This window comes from Nannobrachium achirus, assembly GCF_963921795.1.
Source record: "Nannobrachium achirus genome assembly, chromosome: 11".
NCBI lineage: Eukaryota > Metazoa > Chordata > Actinopteri > Myctophiformes > Myctophidae > Nannobrachium > Nannobrachium achirus.
In genome coordinates, this window is record NC_137820.1 from 45,182,930 (window position 1) to 45,204,800 (window position 21,871).

Genomic DNA, 21,871 nt, shown 5'->3' on the forward strand with positions numbered 1-21,871 from the left:
AGCTAGTAAACAGAAGGGGGGGAGAGGTTTACATCCCAGTTATTTGGAAAGAACTGATTTGAAAGTTGGTGGAATGATTCCGTAGAAGTCTACATTCTGATAAAGATGTCGGATCCAGTTTCCAATCTGGTACACCATCTGTTTCAAATAACTTTATTTACATTGTCGATCAGTCAGTGGTCCTAGTCAGTTGACTCCTCTTAGTCTTGACACCAGGTGCCAGCCAGGGTCTAGAATTTTCTCAATGGAAGAGAAGAGAGAGCACCTTTCGCAACCTCTGCATGTGCCATGTACCCGTATTTTCCGGACTATAAGGCGCACTTAAAAGCCTTTAATTTTCCTCAAAAAACTACAGAGCGCCTTATAGTCCAGTGCGCCTTATATATGGATCATTCATTGACATTCCCTTTAGCATAGCTCCATCTGTTGGATGCATAACGCAACGGTAGAGTCTATAGTCCGGTGCGCCTTATATATGAAAACAGTTCGAAAATAGACCATTCATTGACAGTGCGCCTTATAGTCCGGTGCGCCTTATAGTCCGGAAAATACGGTACTAGTAATTTTAATGTAATAACATGTGCAATAACAATATCATAAATAAATAAAATACAAATGTATTCATTAAAATAAATCGCAGATTATCGCTTTAAGTGGAAAGGTGGGTATGTTTCCAACTTTCTTGGTAATGTAGGCCTAACTGTAATGATAACCCTCACATTTATATTTAATCACAAACTACATTTCCCACAAACCACCGGTCCTTTGGCGCAGCCTCAGTTGCATGATTGAATAGTTGCCCCATTCCCTCCTCCCTACTTTAAAGCTAGCTAAGATGGTGGTTTGAGCGTCAACTGTCTCCTCAATACCAAGACAAGAAAGGGGCAAAACAATCCCTGGAGCTTTTACAATCACATCATAATAACATATAACTTCATCTTAAGGGACTACTCATATAATCTTTGGACATTTCAGATACGTTTGGCTTTAGCAGTCCCCGCCCAGTTTGGTGTGACTCCCTTGGTGTGGAATCCTTAAGCTAAATTCGGACAGGGTAAGTAACGTTAATGTTAGCCCAGATTGCTACATGGGCTCTTATCTACGTAGCGTTTAACTACCCACAATAAATGGAGAAAGTGATCGGTGTTCCTGTGACCATGTACACCACCAACACAGTTGTGGCAGTAGCAAAATGTCAGGCGTTTACTGTGAACCCCCTCCCCGGTAGCTAACATGCTAACTACTCTACTATGGTGTAGGTTAGCTTGTGTACTAGGCCGCAGCAGCGTTAAGCTTGGCTCCCAGAATGCTAACCGCCTAGCACAATCAAGCTGTCACTTGTTATTATTCAAACGAGAACGGCTGTCACGTGAAGTGCGCGTTTCTGATTGACACAGTAACATCCCCCCCGGTAAATATGTGTGCGTTTTTAATGCTGGATGTGCGCTTTTGTTTTGGGCGCTCGAGCCGGCTTCTATCACTAGCTAAAAGCCACAGCTTCACTGACATCTGTCATGATCTGCCGTCAGACAGTGTAGAGCAGCTACTAGCATGTACTGTACAACCACCTACACCTTTACAATATCTACATCGTGTTAATCAAATTCAACTCCGATGTCCATTTTGCTGAGGCTCAAAGCCATCTTTCATGGCTGCTGTTAGTTTATTAGCTCCTGTTGACAGCTGTTTGGGGCTATTGACAGTTCCTTGTTGTCAAACAGTAGTTGGTGTTGTTGTGTGGCTACTGGCTAATACTGTCATGGAGTTTGCTGCCATCACATAAAAATCAGTCTGTCACCAGCCTAGTAGTTCACCTCACAGCAGCTCATAATTTTTTTGTGTGTTGCATCGACACGGCTCGCATTGTTGTCCGTGCCAGCTTATCCTCGGATAACCCCATGGATTCTGTTACTCAGAGCATTCATGGTGATAACTCCTGCCTGCCTCAGCATCGTTATTGGCCTCCCCTTTATTATGTCTAATTGAGGCCGAGGGTTGCATCACTGATATGTCTGGAATTTAGGTACAGCGCATGAAATAATTCCATTTGTCTCTGTTGACAGTTGATTGTTACATTGTTGACCGTGATAGTCTAATGTATTTTATCCCCAAAGGCTTTAAATATCACCCAGCTAATCAACCACTTAAACACTTTGTTAGTTGCTATTTTGCCAAATGTTCGCCTATTTCTATTCGGTTACAGCGAAATTGGTTTCATGTGGATAAAGAAACAAAATGAAGGGGATTTTATTCAACCCAAGAGAGCAGATGTATTTGTTCTGATCTGTGCTAGGGCTTTGTTACTCGGCGTCAGTGTTGCCTGTGCTTTTGTTCCCAGCCCGAAACTCTGTCATCGGCTTCAGAATCCACACTTGGCCGTGCCATAGGATGTCCAACAGCCCTGAGATGAAGGATGACCCCATGGAGTGCCCCTTGTGCATGGAGCCGCTGGAGATAGACGACGTCAACTTCTTTCCCTGCACCTGTGGCTACCAGATCTGCCGCTTCTGCTGGCACCGCATCCGCACAGACGAGAACGGCCTCTGCCCTGCATGCAGAAAGGTGAGGAGCGGATATGTTCATGTGTCTGGATGGACCACCAGCAGTCTTGTTTTTGGCAAGCATTTTAGATTTAGTCTTGGTCTTTTTGATGAAATGCTTATAAGTTTTAGTAATTTATATCCTTGATAGTCTAGTTTTAGTTGACTAGAACTCAAAAGGTTTTAGTCAACGAACCCACACAAAGGTTTTAGTCCAGTTTTAGTCGATAGGTTTGGTCAAAAAGAAAAATCTATCTTTAAATACATTTATTATTAGACATTGGAATCAAAGTTGACCGGTGCAATTGAATTCATAAAGCAATAGATGTATAGGCTTATAACAAGTGTATATTACACCTGCCCCATCCTATTTATATGCACAGTTCACATAGGAGGCAATTGTAATATAATATATAAGAATATAAGAATATAAGAATACAGTATGCATGTCTTTTTTGGTATGGCATCACTAAACTCACTTGTCACACTACAGACAGCACACACACACACATACGGTACTGTTGAGTTCCAAGGATTTACACGTGGCGTCACAGTCATACGCAACGTCGGCCGCCGCTGACCGAAAACAAACAACCAGTCTACGTCACTAACGTACGTAGCCTTTGGGAATAGTACCGTTCTCTGCATCCAGCGACCTCCACATCCATGATCCAGCAAAAAAAAAGTTTAAATCAACAGTTTGCAACAAATAATCCAATTAATTTACGCTTGCTTAAAAGCCAACATTAGCCTGAAGCTTGGTGCCAGATGTTATAGAAAATGTTGAGGTAGGATTAGTAGGAAAGTGACAACAGAAGGGTCCAGTTGTCAACTGTCAATAAGCAAATCAACTTCTCAGCAAAGCAAAGGACTATCACTTTGTTAAAAGGACTGTGCCGTCAGCTTACCGGATTGGAATAGCAGCCGTCGTAAGTAAGCCTGCATTATTTCCTGGATTGTAAAATAAATCCATATCTTTGCTTCTTTTCCGACGACTGAATCTATTAATTGATGTTGACGCTGCTGCATGAGGCAGATACAGTAGGTCTTTCCTCAATCAGATGATTAGCTTTCTGATTGAGGAACTTCTAACAACAACAAACAACACATGTATAGGCATGCAGACACCCCAGCCAATCACAGAGCCTGTTGCTATATGCGTCCTAGAACGTTCCATATGATTGGCCACTACTCCTCCATTGACTACAATAATATTGTACAGCTTTTCATGCATGTTTATTTAACATCCAGATGTTCGTCTCGTCTTCGTTACGTCAACGAAAACACACGTTCGTCTCGTCATATTTTAGTCACTAGAGATTTATGTTTAGATCAGTAAGGTCACGTCTTTGTTGTGAAAAAAAGGGCCGTTAACGAAATGATATTCGTCAACGTTTCGTCAACAAAAACAACACTGACCACCAGCTATAGTAAAGTTCAAACAAGCTTTATTGGCATGAGAAAACATATGTTTACTTTGCCAAAACAAGTGTCATAATATAATTAAAACGATTGAAAAGGGGAACATACTCAAGGTGCAAGGCCAGGAGTAATATTGTACTCCGCTACATTTATTTTAAAACTTTAGTTACTTTGCAGATATACATTTTATTATAAAACATACATTAATCCACTTTAGCCCTATTTTATAATTAAGCTATTTGAAAATAGCCGATCTACACGCTCGCAACACGGCACATCACAACGCATTGTGAGCTTGTGGATCTGCCATTTTCCCATCCTTGATTCCCATGGTGTTTTGTACCCTGTCCAGCCGTACCCGGAGGACCCTGCTGTGTACAAGCCCCTGACACAGGAGGAGATCCAGAGGATAAAGAACGAGAAAAAGCAGAAGCAGAACGAGAAGAAGCAGAAGGTGACGGAGAACCGCAAGCACCTGGCCAGTGTCAGGGTGGTCCAGAAGAACCTGGTGTTTGTCGTGGGGCTCTCGCAGCGGCTCGCAGACCCCGAGGTGAGTCCTGTACAGCTTTTAAGAGTCTTGTAGGCTTTGAAGTTGGACATGGCAAATTAGAGGTGCACCGATACCGATATTGGATCGGTATCGGCCGCCGATATGAAGGTAATTAATGTTAATTAATTATATCGGATATCGACACAACGTCGCCGATCCAAGCCCCGATATAAATAATAATAAGAATAATAAATATACAACATAATCACGCAATTGTAAGCCCATGAGGCCATGACCAAATGTTTTTAGCATATAATTATTAAATAAACATCCCAAAATCTTCTTATGGATCAAACTTCTTTTTTTGTCGCTCCTCCACCCTTGTCTTAACGAGACACGGCTTCGCTGCAGGCTGCACAGCAGGCACGTGCACAGACTGCACACAGACATCAAAGGGGGCTTGAGCCCCTGCCCTTTTATCCGTCTGTAAAAATTGCCCTCTTCAGACCATGAATGCATTTTTTTTACTATGGTAAAAGAAATGCAAATGTCCCCTTTCCATACCATAACTCCATTCAAGAGAATTGTCCACCAAAATGCCTTTTTAGAAATGTCAGCCCCTGCCTCTCTTTACATTCTCTGCACTCCCTGCTGCAGCCTGCACAGCAAGATGCTCTGGTCCTACTTATTATAACTCTATGCCTGACACTCAGTAAACATTAGCAGCCTACCGAATACAGATGGTGCTGATTACCTTTACATACAAGGATATATTCCATAATCCTGTGTCATTGTCGTCTCAAAAAAAGATGAAGGAGAAAGAAAAAAAGCATCGCGTGTCACCAGGCTTTCCTGCGTCCAGACGGTCAGAAGGAGTTTTACTTTCACTTTCATAGATAGAATGCAACAGCATTGCTGCTGTTGCAAGCTATACAGAAAAAGCCATCCTATGAATGTCTCTTTATTTTAGCCAGTTTCAAAGGAGAATCACCTCCCGTTTCTCTGTTGTTGAAAGTCAGTTCACTTTGCTTGATGTCGTCGTGTGTCTCCACACGCTGGATTAATTAATGCATGTCCAGGTGAAGCTCGTTAAAAGTCGTTATAGTCTCCTCCGATAGTTTCACAAAGTACATTAAGCAACAGAAATGTATTAAGTCCCTATACAGAGGTTTTACCCATGGGTTTTACAAGCCATAACAACCGGAGCAGGGGCATGAGGTAATAATTTTGCCCTTAAATATTTGAAAGGACCAGACTAGAGTCAGACTAGGGGTAAATGTCTCACCTTGGAAATGCAACCTTATTTATTTGAGCTTTTAAGACAATCCTTTTGCATTAAGATACGATTTTGCTTGTTAAAACAATATTTATTCAATAATAATATTATTAACAATAATATTTGAAATAAATCATCTGAAATGTAGCCTACACATAATTTAAAAATAAAGGTTTTGCTATAATCATGCAGCTCTAACAGTGACACAGACATAGCAGCAATGGCACAACATTATGGAAACATATATATACAGTAGTATATTACTTAAAGTGAATGATCAGCTGGCATCAATATTATATCCATAATTAGACTGGGTTATTTGAAGAATTTATATATAAAAAGAGTTGCCATTGCATTTTGCACTCAGTTGCACTGAATGCACTCTGTTATTTGAACTGAAGCTATCCTACAATTAATAAATGGCTTAAAGGTGAAGCTTTTTTTGCTATGTAGCATACTGTAAATATCGGGTATCGTATCGGTTATCGGGAAATAGCCAAATTAATATATCGGATCGGATCGGCACAGAAAAAAACGGATCGGTGCACCTCTATGGCAAATATGACGCATAACTTAAACATACAAAGAAATCGCTGACATAATTTGACAACTTTATACTTAAAAATTATCATTGATAGTGGAAATGGCCGATCTACAAGCTCACAGCTTGTGGATTGGTGATTATGTACAATTATGTAATAATCGTGGCCTAGACATAAGCACACAAGGATTTGACAACCGACTGACAGTAGCATGAGAGAATCTGTTGCCGGTTTGAATAGACATTTGGACACCTATTATCTCTTGTCATGTCGTTGCTAGTGTGCGTGATTGGGACATTGGCAAGCTTTTTGTTGTTGGTACCATCATCTGACAGCCACAGATGATGTAAAAGCATTTAGCACTTCAATAGTAAATGACTTGCAATGCATGTGTAACAATCTTTTAGCGTCAACATTTTACTGGAGCCTTCAGTAAGCCTCAAGCATTACTTTGTTATACATGTCCACATCTATCTGTTTTTCCTACATTACACAGGTTCTAAAAAGGCCAGAGTACTTTGGGAAGTTTGGGAAAATCCATAAAGTGGTCATTAACAACAGCACATCATATGCTGGTTCACAGGTAAGACACAGTCTTCCTTTTCGCACCTACTGTACACAGTGTATGATTAGAATTGACAATTTAGGCATTTATGCAGATCATGCACTTATCCAGAGTCACTGACAAAGTAATCCGAGTAAATGGCAGGAGTCAACAAATTAATGACAGGCTAAATGGTCATGTAAGTAGAGTGCAAAGAAAAACATGCTACAAAGTAGCTAGGATAGGAGGCAGACACCAGACCTTGCATCTGTCTAAACCACTGGTTCCCAAACAGTGGGTCGGGACCCATTTATGGGTTGCAGACACATTTTTATGGGTTCGTTTTGAATTATTATTATTTCAGATTTTCGCGAAGTAGAAAAAGAAATTAAATGATTTTCCTAAGGAATTTCATTAATAAACAAAAGAAAAATCTACGAAATTCCCCAAATTAGAAAACAAGTGTAAATAGCTGATCTACAAGCTCACAACGCAGTTTCTCTTTTGGGTCAGGAGCTAAAAAGTTTGGGAACCACTGTCTAAACAACATGCTGTCTAAATGTCAGCATTTGTGATCAAGCAAACGGTATACGTGTAGGTTTATCTAAATGTCATAACGTGAACAAGTAAACAATATATAAATCTGCTGCATAATACTAGTAAGACGCACTAAGGGCGAGGAGCAACCTCGCCCTAAAGGGGGTGAGGTGGAGTCTGAAGAGATGTGGTGGGAAATGGGGAGTGAATTTGCGGCCCTGACTTGGGGGAGGTCATATGGCTCTGGATCCAGAAGGGAAGAGAGTCCAGGACACTTAGGACGTTGGCCAGGGTGTTGTGGGGAATAGAATGGATGGACAGACGTCCTGTGTTGGCTGAGGGTCTAAAGTCATATTGGCTGCTGGTTACACTTTGGATGAATAATCTTTCTTCTCTCGTTCATAGGGGCCTAGTGCTAGTGCTTATGTTACTTACATCCGCTCTGAAGATGCCCTACGTGCAATACAGTGTGTGAACAATGTGGTGGTTGATGGTAGAACACTCAAGGTGAGTTTTAACATAACTACTTTAGCTTCAGATTGTCTATCTTTGCATATACTTGATGTGGTTCTTTGTATGTTGTCAGCAGCAGTAAAGGTTATTGGTACTGTAACTTGGCCTTGCTTGTTCCCTGAGTATTGTTACTTGAGCTGTGAAGTGACCGTAAAACTATTGTGATGTGTGCGTGTGCGTGTGTGCGTGCGTGCGTGCGTGCGTGCGCGTGTGTGTGTGTGTGTGTGTGTGTGTGTGTATCACTTTCCACACGGTAACAATGTACTGTATCATCATCAAATCACAATAGAAGGCCATGAAACTTCATATACCGTATTACAGCTCTAACTCAAGAACTGACATGTGGCAAACCGTACAATTTATAATACAATTTGGTGGCTCAAGAAGGTAAATTATTGATTAAAATGTTGTCATACATCATTTTGGATGTATTCATGGTAGAATCAGACTGATTGCATTTGAAAGCTGCTGCTGCTGCTTTCAAATGCTTAATACTTGATTTACATATACTTGTTTGCGTGTTGTTTCGCACACCGGAGATGGCAGATCTATAAGCTCACACTTTGTTGCGCTGTGACACGTTGTCAGCTTGTAGATTGTCAGTTTCAGTTTCAGTTTTCAGATTTCAGATACGTGCATCAAGCCCTTAACCCTGTACAACTCTAGGTTGCCCTTGTTTGTTAAACAAAGCAAAATCATTGAATATACTGCAATGGCAGAATCGTAGCATTTTCACGTACCCATTATCTCTGCATTATGTCTTACAGGCTTCTTTAGGGACAACAAAATACTGCAGTTACTTTCTCAAAAGTATGCAGTGTCCCAAACCAGATTGTATGTATCTACACGAGTTGGGGGACGAGGCGGCTAGTTTTACTAAAGAGGAAATGCAGGTAATACATTTAGGCCCTCTTCTTCACTGTTGGTTGTTCCTTCTCTATGTTTTATAGAGGGGGGAATCACCAGGGAGCTCACAATTCGGTTTGATCCCCATTTTGTTGCGATTCATTGTGAGATTTCTAGAACTTAAATATACCGAAGTTCAGGTAGCTTTGGCCAGACTGTCAAAAGAATTGTAATTCTTGAATCGATAAGATTGTCATCCTAAAGAGATCTTTCCTCTATTAATTGAAAACCAATGAACAATCAAAACTGACATTTGAATTGATCACCAATCTTAACCCATTTAGGCCTAGAATTATTGAATGCTTTAACCAGTGAAAAATAGCAGATATACAAGCTCACAGCGCGGCACCGAGTGCCGCGCTGCGAGCTTGTAGATCTGCTATTTTTGAAAAAAGTCGTGAAAATGTGTGCAAATCTTTGAATATATGTATTTTCAAAGCGAACATTTGTAACTCAAATTTTGCTTCTGGGTGGTCCCTGGAACTAAATATTTTGAGATGGGGGTCCGTGGCCAAATAAATATCATTTTGGGAGTCCTTCACATGAAAAGGTTTGAGAACCACTGACATAGTAGTCTCTCAAGAACAGACTAACTGAGCTCCAGTTAAGTGAAAATGACCTTTTCTTTGACGATGGCTGGCCAGATTGCTGACATAGAAACATAGGTTTTTTTTCCAAATATCTTAGAAGGATTCAAAAGACACTTATAGAATCGGGTCAAAATTCCAATTTTCACAATTTTTCAAAAATAGCAGATCTACAAGCTCGCAGCGCGGCACTCGGTGCCGCGCTGTGAGCTTGTATATCTGCTATTTTTCAATAGTTAAAGCATAAAATATTGCGTCATAATGTGTTCAGGCCTAAATGGGTTAATAAACTTTGGGAATGGGGTTTCCAACCATTCAAGTATGACATGGGAACAATTTGGACACCATGTGAATATGGTCAGTGATCATGTACCGTTGGACTGTTTAGGCGGGGAAGCACCAAGAGTACGAACAGAAGCTTCTCCAAGACCTCTATAAGATGAACCCTAGCTTTCTACAACCCCCAACATGTGCGACAGAGAAGTCAAAGAGTAAATCCAACGCCACGCAGAGGTATGTTAGTCTTCTTCGTTACCTACACACGTTACTAATTAAATGCACGTTATTGAAGAAATCCTGGCCAATAACTATTATTTCTATGGTCTTATGACATTTCACATGACGATTAATTGTCATTCAAATAATTGTGATTAACGATTTAATTGTGTTTTTGTTGTTGACAATACATTTCTGCGTGGCTTGTAGGCTTTGAAGTTGCACATCGCAGATATGACATACCCTAAATATACTGTACAAAGAAATTACTGACATTTCTGACAACTTTATACTTTAAAAAAAGAACATTGATAGTGGAAATAGCTGATCTACTGTGAGCTTGTAGATCGGCTATCTCCACTATTTTTTTAAATGTTTGAAAATATATGAACATTCTTCAACACGGAAACGATTGACGATTATGACAAAATAATTGCGGTTATGTTGAATGATTGCTATTTGACAATTATGTAATAATTGTGGCGGGCCTAATAGACACTCACAGATATCGATACTGATATATTTTTAAATTAATATTGTTTCAATGTTTTTGTCATGATGCAAATTATGAACGACACTTGGCTTGTGCTACAGAACCAACAATGGCAACAGTAAAGACGGGTGGCCGACACTGTCGGGGCATGGTAAACTGTCCAACGGGCTTTCAGAGGACCGCAAGTCCCCTCTGCTGCTAGACTGTTATCTAGACCAAGAAGGCATTACTTCAGATGGCCTGGATACAGAGCTGGGGACTGGACAGAGTACTGCCTTGTCCCCCTTCTCCTCCAACTGTGACAGTAACAGGTACTGCAAACCGCAACTGTGCACGAAGCATTCTGACGGTATAATTTCTCATAGCGTTTTTCTCACTTTATACTTAACTGTGTGTGCATGTGTGTTTTGTTTCTTTGTCTCTCCAGTCCCAGCGATAAACCTCCAGAATCAAACAGTATGGTGAATGGAGAGACTTTACAACAGGTAACAGTAATAATGTCTAAAACTACTAACATGTCTTTTTGATTGAATCTGTCTGAGTGGTGATCGTGGGCGGGTTTGTTAAATGGTGTACAAGCAGAACGGAATGGAAAAAAGCTCCCATAAAAGCTTTGCTGAAGGAATTTAGTAGCATCTCAGAATCTTCAGAGGATAACAGAAAATGGACAGAAATAATTGATTCAAGATAAGAGTTAACAAGGACAGTCGACCTCTTCTCAGACAATGGCATCTCGCCATTGCACAAGTCCGTCAGTGGAGTAGAAGACTGCCTCAAATGGCCTTTTATTTTCTTCCCTTAATGTTTTGTCATGTTTTTAATTCAGATTTGATGTAAAGCGTATGTAAAGTAGGGATTAATTCAGATTTTATGCAAAGCATAAGTAAAGCATACGTCTTAAAGTAGGGATTAAGTGGTCAAGAGAGATTCTCACAAAGGTTCCTTGCTCTCTCTCCCCTCCTGTCAATCCCTCCATGTAGATGTCGAACAGTGACTCCCCATCCCCTCCTCCGGGCTTGACCAAGCCCAGCCTGGTGGTCCCCATCAGCATGTCAGACCTCACAGCCCGCTCGCCCTTTGAGGGCGCGGCGGCTGAGTCCCAGTCACTCTTCTCCGACAACAGCAACTTCAGACACCCCAACCCGCTGCCCGCCGGCCTGCCCCCCTTCCCCAGCTCCCCCCGCGGCGGCTCAGACTGGCCCATGACCCCCGAACCACAGAGCCTCTTCACGTCAGGTGCGTCCGAGCTGTTGGTGTTTGTTAATGCACAGGGGAGGGGGGTTTTGTTGTAAATCTCTTTGTGTTACAATCAGTGTTGGGAAATTTTACTTACAAGCATGCAAACTTGTAGCTTTTTGGCGAAAATCGCAGTTTTTAATCCAAAAAGGTAATTTGTGTGAATCGTGCAGATTCGATGAGAAAATGTTTAATGGGGTGGGGGGGTGTCGCATCGTCTGAAAAGGCTGTGGTCAAGGAGCGTACAATGGCTTTTATTTTGAAGGTTCACTCTGAAGCCTGTATGTTTCTGAACCAATTCGAAGTTAGATTTAGTAGCCTGTCCCTTCAGGTGATGGGAAACAACATCCCTTCAGGCGATGGCAAATGAATGCACGCTAAATCACACTCACGTGGTGGCAGTGTTATTGTTTGTAGGCTACAGCTTGTAGCCTACAGGCGTAGCTGTCAAAAGAGGAGAGACGGCGTTACTGTGCAGAATCTTTGTTCCCAAGTTGCTAAACTCCACTAAACCTTTTAACAGCGTGAAAACCATGCACTGTTGACCAGTACCGAAACCGAATTTTTGATAATCTGTTTCTGTGGCGAGCTGGTAGCGCTCGGAAATGCGCTGTGTGTGTGCTTGTGCGTTTGCACGCGCAGAGCTGTATTCTTTGATTTTCAAATCGTGTAGATCAGTGGTTCTCAAAGTGGGGTCTGGGACCCCCAGGGGTCCTTGAGGGAGTTCCAGGCCAGGGGCCTAATGCATGTCAAACGGGGGGTCATTGAAAATTAAAATGGTTGAGAATCACTCTTTTTAGCAGTAAAACATCTTCTCTTATGGGGGGTCCCTGGCTTATCTTTTCAAATGGTGGTTAAATGTCAATTTGGGGGTCCTTGACATGAAAAAGTTTGAGAACCACTGGTGTAGATTTAAGGTTAATGTTGACAATGTTAATGTTAACTTAATAATGATGTTAATGTTTAACAAACCAAGTATTTTCAGCAGTGCTGAACATACTTTTCTGCTTCATGGTAGATAATGTTGAGCCGGTCATTTTAAAAGTTACATTTAGGAATAAATTAGCATCAGATTTTGTATGATCTCATCAGGGAATAAATGTTAATATCTTGACTGATCCTAGTGTAGTATGACACTCTGCAAAATGTTTTTGGTACAGTTAAATCCAATCTGCATTTAACCGAGTTAGAACGCGCAAAGACCCAACCTGACCCGGAAAATGATGTTGCGCTCGCGCAAAATCCCCCCTGGAATGTTGTCACCTTCTTTAGGGGCTGTTTGCATGCCTGTACTTAGGAATGTTACTTATGACTTATCACTCCTTTAAACATTATTATATTATATTATATTACATAGTATATTACATGTAACATGTAATATTTTGACAGTTTTCCTGCATATTCCACATTGGAGCAATACTGAATATCCTTACCGGAGGAGTCAAAAATCAATCAAACTGGAGAACTGTTTATTATTATTTTCTTTTTTTTTTCCTTTTTTCCTTTTTTTCCAATGCAACAAAATAACTCCACATCTAAGCAGCTGTGATGTTAGGCTTTCAATGTAGGGCGAAAAAGTACAACTGCTAACTCTGATTTAGCAGTTGGTTTTAAACTCTACAGGGATCTAACATGTTATGCTTACAAGTGTTATCCCTATCTACTACTTTGTTTGGACTCTATACAACAAAGTAATCCATACTGACTGGCTATGATTGACTTCCAAAGTTAACACCTACAAGTTATGTAGTGAAGTGGTTATTTGGCATTAGCAAATGAAAATGAAGAAAATGTAATGTATGAGTGTTATATGAGATTTGGTGTATCTTTGGGACATAAAGTTTTGAAACCACTGCTCTGGTGTCAAGCAGGCTAAAATGTGATATTACAGTATGTTCATTCTGGGGTCAGTGGTATTTTTGTTACCATCATCCCAGGGCGGTTGCTTGTGATGGGCTGTGTGGGCTCTGCATTTATACTGACTGAGAATGCTTACGCTGTTGTTGGACTTGTTGTACGTTTGACTTTATAGATCAGGGGAAAACATGCTTATAGCCTCCTCTCTCCTCTCAGACACAATACCAGTGGCATCGTCCACAGACTGGCAGGCCGCCTTTGGGTTCGGCTCCTCCACCAAACAGCAGGATGACGACCTGGGTTTCGACCCCTTCGACGTCACCCGCAAGGCGCTGGCCGATCTGATCGAGAAGGAGCTGTCGGTGCAGGACCAGAGCCCTCTGTCTCCCGGGTTCCACCACCACGGCCCCAGCCTGCTGCCCCCCAACATGAACCCCAACGGCGCCTTCAGTATGCGTGGCCCCCCACGCCTGCCACTTCACCACAGAGTCTATAGCTCCTTCAGCTTCCCCGGCAGTCACAACAGCCATGGCAGTCATCATCATCAGCAGCAGCAGCAACAGCAGCAGCAGCAACAGCCGGGGTCCAGACACCCCTGGATGGCGATCCCCACATGCAATAACCTCACGCACTTGAACCACTCGTCCAGCGCCGCCTCGCACAGTAATTTCCTGGACCTAAATCTGCCCCCTCAGCACAGCACAGGACTGGGAGGCATCCCCATCTCAGGTACCGGCACCGTTGGGCGGCACTTAACTGTGTTAATCAATTAACAACCTTTTATACAGAGAACACACAGGCTAATCCATCATGGCACAGCAGAGTATTGAATGTCAAAACACACATGTGGCATCCAAGTAAAGGCCCAGCTGGCTTGTTTTGATGTGCTTTGATTGCCCTTACGCTCGCAGGGGAATGAAACACAACCTGAATGCAGATTCAGTTCCCTGCCTGGCCACAAGTTGGCGAACAAACCAACTTGGGAGACTGATCCATAACTACTTAAAGGTGGAGAAACCCTAGGCTGATTTTGTAGTTTGTTTTCCAGTTCCGCAGTTTGAAAACTGGCACATTGACCTAAATCTAACACACTCTTTATTAAAAGCAACACTCTATAACATTCCTGTTCTGCACTGGATTTGAGCTGTGCCAGTGCAAGACCCGGCCTTCTTGCTCAGGGGAGAAATAGAATGTTGACCTTCAAGAAGTACCACTCAAACCAGACTAGGGATGTCAGCGGTTAACCGGTTAGCTGATCGTTAAATAATTACCGGTTTTGCGTAGCGGCTTCACGGTTCATTTTCATATTAATTTCTCATTGTCCTGGACCTCCTAGACAGTGCTATTTTGCTATGAAGAGGTGTAATTTTGTTAAACAGGCCCGGTGAGGCGCAAGAGAGTAAGTAGTCTTCAATAAAACACTAGAATGAGAGACAGCTCAGCTGTTCCTCTGTTACGCACCGAGTGCTTCAAAACAGTGAGGTGGACGGACACAGAACGTAGCCTCCTATGTATTTGGGTCTGGGAGCATATCAAAAGGAAAGGAGTGGAGACGTCGAGGCGAAGTTATTTGCAGTTTTGTGAAACGGCTCAAACACAGCCATACAATTTGGGGTTGAAAAAAAAACGTTAATTAACCGGTTATTGCTGACGCCTAACCGGTTGGTAGATTAACCGTTACTGACATCCCTAAACCAGACAGGATCTAAATATCTCAATAGAAGAACAGGGAGACCAAATACAACCACCCCAATTGTGCAAGTGATATGGTATTAACATACTCATATTGGACAAAATAAAGTTGTAATCACTATAACAAACTTAAATAGTAGAGCTTTACTTTGCTAGATGCCTCAATTGTAAATTGTACAGCTAATCAGACACTCTAGAGCAATTTTACAATAAACAAGGACAACACACAGGTAATGCATAAAATACATAGAAATGGTAATCTGTGATCATGGGTAAACCAAGAACCTATCATCAGTCTAACACAGCGCTATTCAACCTGCGGCCCCTGCGGCATGTCATGGTCATACATTACCAATAAAAATATGTTTTGTCTACTTTTCAGTTTCTCTCCAAAACCATTGCTATTTTGTTTGTTCCAAAAGAAGAAACGTAATAATTCCATCAATAATCTTTCCATGACAATCTTTTTGTCCAATGAGGCCGTATAGATGTATATGTGTCTGTTTTCTGTGTGTTTCCTTAATATTTAGACTACCGGTACTCATCTACTGTAATTTTTAGCTTGCGGCCCTTGGACTTTCTGAATTTTGCAGAGGGGCCCCTGAGCCATCTTGAGTTGAGTAGCCCTGGTCTAACAGTAGAATAACCAAAAAAATGATAATCTGTACATTGAAACTATACACACTATAGGATGCCAGCCAGGTCAATAATGACCATGGCATATGCTATCTAATTTTAGCCTTTGCATAAGCCTGCAAGGTTGACAAGGGCAAGAGCTACGGGCCTTGAATAATGAACCTGAACTGGAAAATTCAAAACTACTAAATCAGCCTAGGGTTCAATCTTCCTTTAAGCCCCCCCTGCTAATAGCTCACAATACATCACATTCCTTGTGAGCTTGTGGATCTACTATAAGTAGTAAGTGAGATTCTTAATGTTCAAATAAGTGTTAACTAGAACTGCACTCTGTCGAGGTGCCAACTTGCGTCTTGTGCACAAGTAGGCCATTGTGTGACAGCAGAGCGTGCGATGAGGTCCGCTCACCACTGGTGATGGACAACCACCACTCGATTCTGGACAACCGCCTATCTGACCGACTTGACGCTGCAGTGCTCTCCCTTGGGTCCTCGACCACGCGCATGCCGAGTTTGAAGTCGGTCTGTGAGTCGAGGGATGTGATTTTGAATCCTAGTAGGATGATGGAACGTTTATCCTGTAATGACGGTTTACCCTTCTCCTTTCCTTTCTGTGCAGAAAACAGTTCCTCTATAGACGGCTTAAATGTGAAAGAATGGCAGGACGGCCTGAGAGCTCTGCTTCCTAACATCAACATCAACTTTGGGGGCCTTCCGAACTCATCCTCCTCCTCATCGTCCTCATCCTCCAACAGTGTTAACCACATCGGCGGGCCAGGAGGACCGGCAGGCATCTCGCACAGCCTCAGCTGGGACGGCACAGCCAGCTGGATGGATCCAGCTATCATCACAGGTAGAGTGATCACACGCATGATTTAGACCCCCAAATTGACCATTATTAGCCTGCGGAGACCCATTTGAAAAGATATTCCAGAGATTTTCACAGCTCTAGCTGTGAATTCCAACCATTTTAATTTCAGGGACCCCGGGTTTGACATGCATTATAGGTTATCTCTGGAACCCCAATTTATAATGTAAAATCAATGTTAATTGATGTAAAATCAATGTTAAATGGACCTGTTACTGTTAGGGTCAATTTGGTTCCATTTGTACACTCTTTAGTTACATACCCATAAGGGTCCATTTGGTTCCTAACGATCATTTAGCTGGGGACCCCCTGGAACTCCCTCAAGGACCCCTGGGGGTTTAAGAACCAATGATTGAAATATCGACTTTTACCGACTATTCTTGAAATGATTGATTGAATAGTTTATTAGACGAAAATGAAGAACAGTACAAGTATTTTATACAGTCAAAACAAAAAATGTAGTAAGTATAGTTTGCCTTAAAGGAACACCCCAAATAAGCCCTTTGTGGTCTTGTTGACGTTGGAGGTCTTCAGTCCGCTTCTTGTGTTAAATAATGACAACGAGGTTAAAAGTCAATACCACCCATTTTCAACATTGAACAATATCATTTATATATATATATATATACCTTAGGCCTGATGTGTGGGAAAAATAGGTTCCCCACCTTCTGTTCAGCCTAGAACCGGAGAATCGTATTGAGTTTTGAGTCATGGGAGTAAAGGCGGACGGAAAAAGTAGTCTACTCTACACCATCATTCTGGAAAGCACGTGCCACACCTGCCTCTGATTGACTTTCTGTCATGAAGGGGACGGGGGGCAGGGCCAGGTTAACTCATTGAGTGCCTATCCCGAATTAGTTCGGGATATATTATCGCATACCAGAGTGCCTATCCCGAACATGTTCGGGATATAAAAAAAAAAAAAAAAAAAAGAATTTTTTGAAAAAAAAATTTTTGATTTTTTTTTTTTGGACCCCATCAAATCTAGTGAACATGATTTCAATCGCGATTTTGCATGTTCCACCCCCATACAACCCCATCTAACATACAGGGCAGCCATGTTTGTTTACATAACATGTAAAACATAATGGCGATTATCTCAAGAATGCCTGAACGGATTTCCAATCGGATTTTTTTGTTTGAAAGCTGTGAACAAACTGCACAAATCCACTCCAATGCAATCCAGGATTGCATTGGATTTTTTAGAGCTCATTCTTCTCTGTTTTTTTCCCATGCATGAGGTGTGCAAGGTTTAATCATGGCTAAGTTGACGAAAATAAGGCTTCTAAAATGCTTGGTAGCCAATAGCTAACTTCAAGCTAACTTCATCCTCTTCCTGTACATGCACAAAGGAAAGTGTTCAGGCAAGTCATGGCTGCAGGGCTTCTGCATATACCAGCATATCTCTATGGGATTTTCTATGGCCACTGGGCGCCCTCTAGTGGTGAAAGGGGTGGCACTCAAAGAGTTAACATAACATCCAAAACCATGGTGAAGCAGGGATGTTGATGGCGCAGTGTGTTAATACACCAGTTCCACGTTCCTATGCTCACAGGCCGATTTTTTCAAACACATTTTTGGACACTGCTCCTACACATTTTGCCCTAAAATCACGCTGCGACCTGATGGTCGCTTATCTCCCGATTAGGGAGTCTTACTGGTATCCTTATTCTAGCCTTTTGCCTACCAGCCTCGGGCATTAATACATCCATGCCTGAGCTTGCCATCACTACAAGTTGTATCTCTGACGCTCACGCATTGGCGGGATTAATACAGTCTTGTAGGTTACATCAGAAAAGACCAAGACAATGATTGCATAAAAAGTAATCAACAAACTAATGAAACTATACTATAAAAACTGGTCAAACATTGGCCAAATTGTCAAATAATATAAGATGGAGGCGAACAGTTTGAAAATAGACGATATACATCTTGTAGATCAGCTATTTTCACAATATTATCTGTGGAACCGAGTCAAACAATTGAATGCCTCTACAACTCCTACATTCCCGGTCTCCTGTTCAAATAGGATTATTTTGGGGGTCACAGCCTAAAAAGGTTGAGAACCACTGGGCTACAGCCATTATTTAATGTCTGATAATATTCAAGTCGAACTGTCAGATGGTGTAACCCAGGTAAGATATTGGGTCACTCTGCAGTAGTTTATATTTGAGCACCTGTCCAAAGTCAGTTAAACTGAAAATGCCAGATAACATCCCCATCCCCTTTTCTAGGCATGTTCTTGACAATCGGTGATAACACATTTCTGAGCTCAGTTGACAGCTCTAATCCCCGATGGCGTGTATCTGTGTCTGTCTGACTTACAGTACATACAGTACAGTAGGCTTGCCTAGTCTTGTTTAAAATGTATTTATATCTAGGCGATTGGATTTGGATTAGTCGGCAACATGATCTTCTGTTTATACAGTACTTAATGTCTTGTGAGATGGGTTTGCAGTGAAAAACTAGTATTTTCTAACATCCACAACCGTTTTTGTGAATGATTTCTGCAAGCGCAAAAATGTTTTGATTTCGCACGAAATAGCATAGCCGACTGTGACCTTACATCATCCTCCCAGTACTGTTTTGTTAGCTGCTCGCTCAGCCAGACAGACAGTTTCTCCTCTCTCCCTCTCTCTCTCTCTCTCACCACCATCTTGAACCTCTCCAGGTATCCCCGCCTCGGCAGGCAACAGTTTAGACTGTCTCCAGGACGACAACCCGCCACACTGGCTCAAGTCACTGCAGGCCCTCACAGAGATGGACGGTCCCGTGAGCACAGCGGCCGCTCCCCCTCAGCCCCTCCACGCCAGTCTACTCGACGCCCACCTCCCCCTCTCCCACCACAGAGCCGCGGGCGGCTGGGCCCCCTACCTGCCCCCACCCATGGCCAACCCCGCCAGTCAGTTCCACACGCCCCCACCGGGCTTCCAGACGGCCTTCAGACCTGCTGGCCAGCCCCCCACAGAGCTCCTACAGAGCGCCGCCGTGGACCGCCACTAGGGAACGACGCACACATAACACACACACAGACTTACAGCAGACACCCAGTCCTCTTTAACCCTCCACCACCACTGTATACCCTGAAACCACGCTAATACCCCCGTCTCTGCTCTCCTCTCCCCATGACGCAATATGCACCAATCTGCAGATTATAAAACATTATTAACAAAATAACAAAGAAGCTTTCTCCCCCAAACTCCGCCCCCTCCCCCCCTTTCCTCCTTCCTTTTTTTGTCGACTCTGAAGGCCTGTTCGTTTTCTGGGTTTTGTTCGTTCGTGGCACAGTACCCTTTTTTGTCTGCTACCATCACCAGTCCTTAGACCATCATCACCAAATTCTGGGTGTGAGGTTGAAATGTTTGGAAACATGTTGAGATGTTTGGAATCATGTAGCTAACTGGAGTGCAAAAATAAAACCGTCTAATCAGGAGGAGTATGAAACTGCAAGGAAACAGAATTAGCTAAAGTGAGGTCTTTTTAAGTAACTAATGATTCAGATGATTAAGCATGAACAAAATATATGGTTTGAAGTCGTTGAAGTCACAATTACCTTGTTTGAGCTAGAATGAAGCAAGCTGTGAATCTGCTCTTGAAGCTTTGTCCCAAAGACCCTCATCCTCCCCACTGTAACAGGAGACTGTGAAACGGTTAACCCTCGCAGCAAAGTTCCCCACGATGGTTACAAATAGAGCGAGGTGAGCATGTGTGTGCAGAGAGCCGTTGTGAAAAAAGGCTTTTTTTCTCAAAGAAGCTAACTTTGCAAATTGGCCAGCGAGAGAAACTAGACGATGCAAGGGGAGTTGAGGGCACAGGCTATGCATGGGTTCCCTCTTAGGTAGAGACTAAAGGCTCGCCTGAGACGCCACTTGGCCCAACTTCCCTTAGTGGAGAGGGCTCCCTGCGGCCCATCCCTCTAGAGGGAAGATTTCCTTATCCGTGTTTTTTTTTTTCTTTCTCGCTGAACCTCTGTATCAGAGGATGGAGCGTTGCCTAACCGCAGGGAGCCAGGGCTTTGGGAGTTTGTGGCACATCCTGAGCACTAGGGCTATACAAAATACTAAAAGTGCCACTGTGTGGCACCTACAGTAGGTAGCCCTGACTTGGACAGCCAGCAGCATGGTTGTGGAATGACTAGATACAGCGAATAGACTGGAGATCATGTTAACTGAGGGTGGCAATAGGGTTTAACGTTCAACCCACGAGGGCTTAAACGAGGCCTTAACGTGAAGAGACGAGAGAAAGGAACCAGAGTGATTGGAAGGGGAATAATGTCATGATGGCTTGGGGGGGGGGGGGTGCACCTAAATATCTGAATAATGTAACATCGGAAGTTGTATGTGAGTGAGTGCGCGACGTAAAGCAAGGTGCTACAAGACATTACAAAGTACTGTAGAAGTGATTCAAGGAGTCATGAGAACCACCTATCACAGCCTTTTTCTTTGGTGAAGTCTTAACTCTGATCCGTGTTCTCTCTCTCTCTCTCTCCCCCTGTCTCTATCTCTCTCTCCTCTCACCCCCTGCTGTAACCCCTTATTAAACAGTATTCACCAGATGAACAAGCTCATCTTGGAGAAACAAACGGAACACATTGGGTCCTGCATTGGGTTTTAACACCATTTTGAGAGAAACAAATCAAGGCGCTTACAAGGAAATGAACTGTCCTCTGCAGGTCTGGAAAAACAAATCTTAATTAAAAGTTAAAACTCTTCGTTTGGTTGTTGACTCTTTTTGTCCCTTCATATACCCGTATTGGTATTATTTTAACCCTTGGCCTAAATGACACAAATGTAGTACCTATTTAGTAAGTGGTAACTTGTATATCGTTGTTGTCGGGTGGAAACCTTGTACATCCAAAACCATTCGATTTGTATTAATCATTTAAAAAATGATTTAAACTAGTGAAAACAGCCGATCTACAAGCACAGGCGTTGTGTGCTTGTAGATCTGCTGTTTTCACTACTTTTGTGCAACGACCTTGGATGATGAATCTAGGCCTGGGGCGGTATGGACATTTTGTTACCGCGATTACCGTCTTCCCATTTACCGCCGGTACTGCGGTAATTACCGCACCCCCGTATCTATTAATTAAGGTTCGGCGATAAGCCAAAATATTGCAATCATCTTCCCAAAAGTCGCCTCTCCACAGTGGAGAGGCGACACAGCCTGACTGCCCGAGATATACTTCTCCGTACAGCACAGCGGGTCTGGCTTTCAAAGGAGCAGATCTACAAGCTC

At 42.5% G+C, this 21,871-nt stretch overlaps 1 protein-coding gene across 1 annotated transcript; it reads left to right on the top strand.

Moving 5' to 3' along the window:
* The first annotated feature begins 831 nt into the window (after positions 1–831).
* On the top strand, positions 832–21,298 carry cnot4a (CCR4-NOT transcription complex, subunit 4a). The gene is made up of 13 exons (XM_080736490.1): positions 832–1,054; positions 2,339–2,562; positions 4,315–4,512; positions 6,767–6,853; positions 7,757–7,858; positions 8,632–8,757; positions 9,746–9,870; positions 10,447–10,656; positions 10,773–10,830; positions 11,326–11,581; positions 13,655–14,167; positions 16,385–16,618; positions 19,305–21,298. Exons 2-13 carry the CDS (start codon positions 2,389–2,391, stop codon positions 19,634–19,636), a joined length of 2,415 nt encoding a protein of 804 aa, XP_080592616.1. The 5' UTR covers positions 832–1,054; positions 2,339–2,388; the 3' UTR covers positions 19,637–21,298.
* Positions 21,299–21,871: the final 573 nt, after the last annotated feature.